This window comes from Micropterus salmoides, unplaced genomic scaffold (genome assembly GCF_014851395.1).
Source record: "Micropterus salmoides isolate LMB-PRFRI ecotype aquatic unplaced genomic scaffold, ASM1485139v1 Ms_hic_scaffold_15, whole genome shotgun sequence".
Classification (NCBI taxonomy): domain Eukaryota; kingdom Metazoa; phylum Chordata; class Actinopteri; order Centrarchiformes; family Centrarchidae; genus Micropterus; species Micropterus salmoides.
Window position 1 is genome coordinate 10,503,001 of NW_024040596.1, and position 9,579 is coordinate 10,512,579.

A 9,579-nucleotide genomic window follows, 5' to 3' on the forward strand; every position below is an offset into this window, starting at 1 on the left:
CTCTGATTTTGGACTACTGTATAAGAAGATAGTTTATGCTTTTATAAATCTTGAATGTGATCTAAAAGACAAACATTTCTTAATTAATAATAATTAATCTTGTAATAATTTTTGCTACAAATGTAAATTTGCTAAATCTAAACCAATATTCTCTGTACTTAAGAGAGAAATTAAGTTATATATTGGTTCGATAACCTCATCGCAAAACAAAAAAGCTATTAAAACTGAACTGAAATTATAGACTTTACACAAACTATTTATGAAATTATAATCCCTGCTTGTGGCGTTTTATTACTACTCCTATTTATGTATTTTTCTTTACCGTATTTATACTCTCTCATATGAACACACTGAATGCATTTTGTGTTGAAGCACTTTCTTTTCCACATGGTGTCGCTGTACTGAAATAAAACCTCCACTACACGTTGTTTCTTTCAGGGTCAAAGTTTACTGCATGCGGAAGTGGCATGTAGGTTAGTGGGGGTTTCGGTTCTTCTGTCTCCTGCAGTGTTTGGATCTCCATAAGTCAGTCCAGTAATTTTGTTGATATTTTTGTTTGGAGGCTAACTGATGTTAGGTAGGTGTCCGAGAAATCTACCGTGATAGCTGTCGTTAGCGTGACGTTATGTAAAAGCACTCGTACGTTGTTTAAAAGTATAAGAGTGACAGAAGACTTCAAGCTAACTAGCTTGCAACTGGCTAATGTTAACTAGAACAACACTCACGTCCGCTGTTGTTATTAACCAAAACATTTTGCACGGAATAGCTGACGTTGTGTCCATCGTGGTCAATGAATTATTTGCATTAAGTTAGTTAGTTGTTTCATTAAACAGCCCTCGAGTTTGTCTCCCTTCAGAATCTGAGCTAACGCTAGCTAGCTAAACTTTACAGCTATCGTTACGCTAACGTAAGAAACCTTAACTACAGTAAACAGGTTTAAAAGTTACAGCCAGCTTTTTGTCTCCGTTACTTAACATAAACAAACGACTAAAAGCTTTCAAATAGTTTGAAATAAACAGCGATGTTAGTAACGTTACCTAACAATACGGTAACCTAAAATAGTAATGTCAACTCAAGTTCTTTGATGCTTGATGGTTTGATGAGACAAAGTGATAATTAAAGGGCCATAAACAAATCTGAATTTAGATATCTACCCTTACCTACAGAATATGTTAACATCGGTATATCTGAAAGTAACAGGTTAACCAAATCCTTAAGTTAGTTAAGTTGAAGTTTAAGTGCGACCTTCTGATTTTGATGTTACAAATTTTAAAGGGGACAGTGATGTTATTTTAAAAACGTTTTTAATCAAATTTCTATGAGGTCTGAGTGTTTGCCGACTTATTGGAGTGTCTGTTTTCATTTGTACACTGCTATTTTGATTGTTTTCATGACAGTGAAATTACTATAATAGTCCTTTAATTCAGGTTTAAGTACAGCTAACATGTGCTAACAGTCTTCACTGACTCTCCAACCTTCCTGCAGCTCGCCCCTCATGTCTTCAACAATGACCACCATCGTCCATGATACTACAGAGGCAGTGTGCCTGTCCTCTGAGTACAGCCTGTACCTCAAGCCTATTGCCAAAATGACCATTAGTGTGGCTCTGCCCCAGCTCAAGCTGCCAGGCAAGAGCATCTCCAACTGGGAGGTAATGGAGAGGGTAAAGGCCATGGTAGCTCCAGAGCAGTTTTCAGCCCTGCGGATCTCCAAGAGCACCATGGACTTCATCCGCTTCGAGGGTGAGGTGGAGAACAAGACAATCGTCAAGGGCCTGCTGAGCCGCCTCGATGGGAAGAGCATCAAACTCAGTGGATTTACTGACGTACTGAAGGTAAGGCTGATAATTAAGGTGGACCACAAATTAATGTTTCCAAAATGACCACAAACGACTCTCAAAAACATACTTTAAAACGGGCAAGGCTGTTGTATTAGACTGTTAGTTTTATCTTGTAAACTGGCAATTGAGTGTATATAAACCCTTCTTTCCCCCTCTTTCCTCAGGTTCGTGCAGTAGAGAATAAGGTGGACTTCCCTACTCGTCATGACTGGGACTCCTTCTTCCGCGATGCCAAGGATATGAATGAGACTGTGCCTGGAGAGAGGCCTGACACCATCCACTTGGAGGGGCTTCCTTGCCGCTGGTTCAGCCAGAAGGACAGTCCTTACCCAGACCGGCCCTCTGAAGAGGTCCTCATTGCTGTCTTTGAGAAATTTGGCAAGGTGGTACATGTTTCTGTTTCTGCTTTTCTGTGTTTACCATGAAATCAACCTGAAAACTGAATTCACGTTATGTTATTTGTTAGTTTGAAATATGTTAATGTCTCATTGACTGTGGGGATTTTTTTGGACCACTCATCCTTACTGTAAGTGACATAGTGAGGGGTGGAAAGTAAATGCTGTGTAGAGCTGTAGTCCAAACTGATCGATTCGGCATGTTTTGACTTTTGTGGAAGTTAATAAATATGTTTCACTCAAACAATAAAGTTTAAATAGAGAGTTGATTGTATGCAAAACATTTAAGTCTTTCAGACTTTTCTGAACTTATTTGACTCAGAACACTTGCGCACACATAAATATTGCTAGAAATCACCAAAACACATCAAGACATCATCAATATTAAGATACTGACAAAAATAACGTCATATTTGATTTTTTCCAATATGCCACCTTTTTGATTGTAGGTGCGAAATGTTGACATCCCAATGCTGGACCCATACAGGGAGGAGATGCTGGACAAGAACTTCAACACATTCAGTTTCGGGGGTCATCTGAACTTTGAGGCTTACGTGCAGTACCAGGAGTACTGCGGTTTCACCAAGGCGATGGACACTCTGCGCAGCATGAAGCTCATGCTGAAAGGAGACGATGGAAAAGCAGTGGCCTGCAATATCAAGGTACTGCAGGCTGGTTGTAAAGTACTGCATTATCCATACAAATGTATATATTAGGGCTGGGCACGTTAATGCGTTATTATAGTAAGACAGCGCTCTGCGAGTAAACGGCAGCTGTTCTGTTGAGAGTAACCATGGCTTCTGTGCACTACACAGCTTTAGCTTATTTAACTTAAATTAAAATTATAGGCTAAATAACTTTATCTGATAGGCCTACATCTAGTTTTGCAGGGAACAGTAATAGATTCTGGAAACTCATAAATGGCGAGGATCAGTCTCTCTTCCAGTGATTTGTGCTGCACATCGCGTACAAAATGTTCAAGACAATTCAACTTCGGCGTCGGGCGTGTGCGTGAGGCAAGCATGACCGCGACAGTTTCCCGGGAATGCGCCTGCTTGTTGCTACACCTTGTGCTCGACCACTTCACCTGACTCTAATAGGGAAACTTTCTACTGAACGTAGACTGTTTCTGCTGCTCTCTGATAAAATAAAAAAATGTTTCTGCTGATACCTGTTCAGGAAAATAAAACAAGACAACTGGACTCTGATGGTAACTTGTTTTAACAAGCTAGATAAAGGCAAATAGGTTTTGGTTTAATATTTGATTTGATTACATTAATGTTGATTTAAAATAAATATTTTATTGATGCTGTGTAAAGTGAATACTGCTGGTAAAAAGCACCATAGTTGTTATTGCACTTTTGTGTACATAGCGGTATATTTAAATTAAAAGTCCACAATACACTACTTTTAGGAATCATTACTCAATTTTGCGAATAACAATGGGATTAATTGCGATTAATCACAAGAAAATCATGCGATTAATCACAAGAAAATTTTTTTATCGTTGCCTAGCACTAATGTATATTAATATTCCCTCCCACAACTTAGGCAGTTTGGGCTGAGTTGACATCCCATTTCCTAAAAGCTTCCTATTTTTAAGATTAATGGCATGCGTGATTAAGTTTGAGTGTTTGTTCCTAGATAGAGAAAACTATTAACGGGCAGTGTCGAGAAAACTTGAGTTTAACTCTTGATTGTATAAAGGCAAATAGTGAATACGTTTCTTTCTTCTTGGCTGTACTCATGTTACATTCACTGTCCTATCCTGGCAAGTCTAGGCAGTGGATGTAGCTTAAGCCTCCTTTCCTCTGCATTTTGGTATCACCTTGGTTGAGGTTACTAGGAAAGTAAAATGGCGGGGTTAACACACTGCAGACTGCAGAAGTGTTGCCTGAGCTCTGATTTAGGATTTCCTTTCCTGTTTGCTTTTTTCAGCAGTACTTTGTCTAGCTGTTGTCAGTGTTTTCTGAAACAAAGTTTGTCTTGACAAACTGTGACAAACAGCCACAAATACTGAGAATCAAGAACGCCGTACCGTTGATATCCTCTATTGTTCCTTTGTTTGTTGCTTTAAAAAATGTGGCATTTGTATGCATTTCATTTTCTCACTAGTATCTGCAACAACACGCCCCACACTTTGTCAACTATTAGTTTGGCCTGATCGCCCATTAAGGCCAAGTACATTATCAGAGATGTGTGTGTGTGAGGCCACCAGTGAATTGCAGCTTCTGTAGTGATACTGCAGATAGGCAGATTTTAGCAATTAGACTGTGTTGTTCACATAGCAGCTTTGAGACCTTTAATGGTATGAGAGTTAAAGCTGTGTCATCATTATTTGCATGCTAATGAGAGTAGGGGAGAGCCAGGTCTCTTAATCCACAGAATAAAGCTTCACTGTGAAATCTAAATTAAGGCTGAAAAAGCAAAGGAGGATCTATGTAAAAGAAATGAGTAACAAAAGAAGATATTGTTCTGTGGTTAAATTACATAAATATACAAAGAGATGGTGTTTATATACTCTCACCAGCTCTTGCCTAAACATGCAGGTTTTTTCATGCCTGAACAAGCAACTTGCATATGACTAATATTTTGAAACTAATAACCCTGTCTGATAATCAGTATTGCACTGAGTCAGTTTTAACTGAATCTGACTTACTCAAGTTATTTTACTCTCCACTTTGACAAGACTGTTGAGTCTGGTTTTACTGGACAGGCTGAAATCACCAAACCACAGCACAATACAAAAGATGTAAATGATTCCTTAAAACTGCAGTAAATCATCATAGATGCTCAAACACACAGAAATAGTAGTTGGAAGATGTCGATGCTGTAGTACTGTGAATACCATGTAGTCTTTTGTAAGCCTTGTGTCTGTGCATGTGTTTTCCTCAGGTGACCTTTGACACCAGCAAGCACTTGAGTGAGTTGGCTCTGAAGAGGAGAAGTCTGGAGAGGCTGAAGCTACAGGAGCTGGAGAGGCAGAGGGAGGAGCAGAAACGACGGGAGAAGGAAGAGGAGGAGCGGCGTAAGGAGGAGGAGAGGTATGATGGATTACAAAAGAGAAATGGAAAGAGTACCATTCTCTTCAGCTTTCAGGTAGTAAGTACAGCGGAAACCTCTTACAGTGATCTGTCCTGGTCAAATTGATCACTACAAGCGGATGATTATTATAAGTTTTATTTTATTTTTCTCATGCAGATTACCATCTAATTGACAGATTTATTACATTAATATAAAGTAATGAAACTTGCTATTTCCTGAATTTTTGTTCAAACACTTTTCAAATTAATGTGCAAATTAAATGACTGTACTGTATAGAATTCAGTAATACAGTACATTACTGTGTATAACGTATAGCTTACTCTAGTTCAAATAATAATTAGGCCATAGCCTAAAACAGGTTTTCGAAGTGGGAGGTGCAGTTATGTCAAACAAACAAAATATTCGGCTGTCTTGGCTCAACTGAGTGTTTATGTAATTATATAATTATGATGCATAGGAATTGATCAAATCACGTAAATTAAGTGGGTTTGAGAGGCGCCTTTTTCTAAACAAGCTTGAAGGGATTTTTATGCACACTCCTAAACCGAGCAATATTCAACTGTTTAAAGCTTTTAAAAAAACACGCACATCAGTGCCTTTGTGGAAAAGACAATATTTTCACAGATGGAAATAAACAATTAGTTTGAGGAACAACAATTGAGGGTTTGGTTTTCAGTATAATATTGAGGGAGATAACAACAGATACTCACGAACAGGACAATTTACCTTTTGTTCAGGAAACAGAAGGAGCAGGAAGAGGAGGAGAAGGAGAGGAAGAAGGAAGAGAGGTTACGAAAGCGAGAGCAGAAGCTGCGGGAGAAAGAAGAGAGGAAGAACCTGAAGAGGGTGAGGCGCCAGCAGGAAGAGGAGCAGAAGAAGCTGCAGATGAAGATCGCCATGGAGGAGAGGAGGCTGCTGCTGGCTCAGCGCAACCTGGAATCCATACGGCTCATTGCTGAGCTGCTGGCCAGGGCCAAGGTACAAAATGTGCTCAAAGACACAATACACCTCTGAATGGATATACACACACATCCATTAACACTGAGGTTCAAATCTGCGAATTTGATACTTACCCTGGCAAACACTGCAGTTACTGAACTTTAGATTTTTTTTTTTTAATCATTCAACTTGGAATGGTTTTTTCACATTTCGCAAAATGTGCTTGTAGGCTTTCTTGCCAAGAGTTAAATGAGAAGATTGCTGCTTCCCATATATTTGTCTATTGAATGTGAAAACAACACTCCATGTCTGTGTATGGATTAAACAAACAGGATACAACATGGGGATTGTTCAGTTTTATGTCTGCTGGTAGGTAGTAGAACCAGTTTCACAACTGTGATGTTTCATATCGGTCGGTAGAGTAGGTTAGAACAGGGTCTCCTCCTGACTGTCTAACCTGAATTTAGAATTTGTGGACGATGCAGGTTCTTTCAATTTTTACCTACATTTTTTCCTCCTCCTCTCCAGACTCTAAAGCAGCGGCAGCAGGAGAAAGAGAGGGCCGAACGGGAGGAGCGGGAAAAGCAAGAGCAGGCTAGACAGAAGGAGGAAGTAGCTCGTCTTCAGAAGCTGGAGGCCTGCCGACGCAAGCAGGAGGAGGAGCTCCGGAGGGTAGAGGTGGAGAAGGAGCGAGCATTGGAGCTCCAGCGCCGAGAGAAGGAGCTGAGGGAGAGACTGCTTTGCAACCTGTTGAAGAAGAGCAGTTGTAAAACCACAAGACCTCCAGCCACGCAGGACCAGGCTGGCCCTGTAAAGAGTGAGGAGGCCCCTGGTCCTGTTGGCAATGATGTGATGTTAGGGGTCCTGGGCCGGGTGAACGGAGTGAAGGCAGTTGAGAGCAAAGAGAAGCAGATGTCCAAATCTAGCGTGCACGCCCACGTTTTGGGGAAAAAAGGAGGTGAGGACAGGAAGAAAGACCAGGAGGGAAGGAGGGAGGAGGTGGTGAAAAGCAGGCACAATAGGGAGCAAGCAAGGGACCGGGACCGCTCCCACAGAGCGACGAGCTCCTACAACCGGGGGAGGAGAAGGCGTTCACACAGCAGGAGGCGAAGGAGCTCCAGCCACCGTAAGAGGAGCTCCAGTCGTCATAGGAGGAGCCACAGTCACCACAGCAGGAGTACAAGCTCCAGCCACGACCGGAGCCGGAGCAGCAGTGGGAGGAGTTACAGCGGAGGGCGGAGCCACAGGCATAGTCACCGTAGATACAGTAGAGGCAGCTCTAGGAGCAGCAATAAAAGTAGAGACAGCCACTACAGTCGAAAATGCAAGAGACACAGCAACAGTAGAGACAGGAGCCACTCCAGACGACGCTGATCTCTTCCATTATCAATTTATTAATTGATAAATTCCCTATTCCCAGGCTTACACCTAAAGTTTCAGTAAAAATAATTGATATTTTCTTTAATCAAGTAATGTGACACGTGGCTTTTTTTCAGAATAGGGCTGATTGGCAAAAAATAAAACATATTAAAAATAAACAAATCTATAATAAAAGTACAGTTGCCTTCACAGAATCAACTGAAAGTGTTCCCTGTATGAGTGAGGCATATACGTTTTTAGCAGTTGATTCGAAGGAGTTGCTTTAACCTTTTTTATTTTTTTGGATTGAAGCTAATGACCGCTGTTTGTCAAAATAGTCATGTTGTTTTTACATGTATCAATTTCATGGCATGAAACACTAAATGTTCTATTTGGTTTTAGAATATTCTTTAATTGTGAAAGGCATTGCATCAACATTTAGACCGTGTTATACTAAAACTCCTAAAAAAATTTGAATAACGGGAATAAACATAATAGGGTATTAGTATTGTATTCAAACTTAGTGATCAATTATATAATAGTTGATATTCATCATATTAGAAGTTGAGAACCTTGACTTTCTGATAGATTTTTGAATTAAAGGCTAACATAGGCTGACTGTATTTGTAGATTGACACACCAGTCTAACCCAACTGTGAACCTAAACGCCTGTTGATGACCTTCATGTTCTGCTAGCAAGTTGTCTTTGTGCATGAAAAACAGTGAGCTGTAGAAAGCGGCAAGTACAGAGGACAAATAGTGTTTATTTTGATGTGGCTCCAGTCTGTCCAATTTCAAACACGTTTAGACTTCATGGCCGCTGTAGTTGTAGACAACTTTTAAGAGAACTACCTGGTTAAAATGAATGGCTGCTGGTCTGTTACAAATGTGAAATTTCCACAGACTATAAGAAACATACCTCTCTAGCTTGGCTGACCTGCAGACAGCCTAAAATTTTTCTTGGAATACTGCTTCAGTATTGGCTGTGTTGCTGATAAGCCGCTCAGAAAAACACGCAGCTGAATTCAACCACAGACGTTTCGCTGAGCTTAACCTGGCAGCACTGTTTTTGATTATCTCTGTTTCAGCTGACAAAGACTGATTTCTTTTAGTTGTATTTTAATTTCTTAATGTTTGGAAGAATTCAATTTTTTAAAAGTGATTTGTTGGTTGTATTGTGTAAAGACTTGATGTTGAAAGTCATAATGATGATTGCATAATGAAATAACGGACCTGACTCAGCAAGCAGTGTACTCCCTCTTTCCTTGAGCATATAGGAGCGTTGAATACAAGTAATGGATTTGAGACTTGTCAAAAAAATAATTTCCATATTCTCTGACAAAGTTTAATCACCATTTAGGAAACCAGCTTCAGGGATTTCAATCAAACCAGCAGAGTACCAAATAAAAATGGGAACACTTTCTACTCTCATGTTCGCAACACAGTGCCGGATAAATTTCTTTACTGGCAGCTGTATTTACGCTTTGGGTAAGTCGATCAAATCACATAGTTTTGTTGAGACTGCTACCTTGATATTGTCATTTGTCACAGCAGTGTGCATTTGTTCTGTATACTGTGTGCTCATGATCCACTAGACCATGTCCTGCATACACATGGTAAAAATAAAAATCTGAGCTGAAAACTGAAAAGCGTGGTTGTCTTTTGTCGAAGATGTACCATGCAGTCTTGTCACTATAATGTTAAACTATTTATATAGGGTTTCACCTAACACTGTCTTGTCTTGTCACTGTGATCAACGTTACATGTGCTGATGGAGGGCATGATCTAAGCAACTGATGTCCATTTTTACCTCTCTGAAGGTGACAACTTACCCGCATCCAGCTGTCGTGTCCGTATCCTGTCCATACACCGCTGGTTTAATGAACTGTGAGGATGAATAATTATTAGTCCAACTGAGTAGTGACAGTGTAATCTCATCAAGGCATGTGATGTGACTGTGAGTCCGTGTCATCTGGTCTGATGCTATCATTAGTCTCTCAG

At 40.2% G+C, this 9,579-nt stretch overlaps 1 protein-coding gene across 2 annotated transcripts; it reads left to right on the top strand.

The window, feature by feature from the left end:
• The first annotated feature begins 436 nt into the window (after nt 1-436).
• akap17a (A kinase (PRKA) anchor protein 17A) lies at nt 437-9,227 on the top strand. 2 transcript variants are annotated; one of them, XM_038720274.1, is made up of 7 exons: nt 437-577; nt 1,486-1,834; nt 2,005-2,223; nt 2,685-2,897; nt 5,131-5,279; nt 6,018-6,258; nt 6,748-9,227. In XM_038720274.1, exons 2-7 carry the CDS (start codon nt 1,496-1,498, stop codon nt 7,591-7,593), a joined length of 2,007 nt encoding a protein of 668 aa, XP_038576202.1. In that variant the 5' UTR covers nt 437-577; nt 1,486-1,495; the 3' UTR covers nt 7,594-9,227. The 2 variants fall into 2 exon arrangements, with proteins under 2 accessions (XP_038576202.1, XP_038576203.1); XM_038720275.1 differs by having other exon boundaries at nt 489-525.
• Nucleotides 9,228-9,579: the final 352 nt, after the last annotated feature.

Excerpts from the sequence above, each read along its gene's own strand:
- akap17a (XM_038720274.1), top strand. The coding sequence starts at position 1,496 with ATGTCTTCAACAATGACCACCATCGTCCATGATACTACAGAGGCAGTG. Across the intron at positions 1,835-2,004 it reads GATTTACTGACGTACTGAAG|GTTCGTGCAGTAGAGAATAA; the intron begins GTAAGGCTGATA and ends CTCTTTCCTCAG. Across the intron at positions 5,280-6,017 it reads CGGCGTAAGGAGGAGGAGAG|GAAACAGAAGGAGCAGGAAG; the intron begins GTATGATGGATT and ends CCTTTTGTTCAG.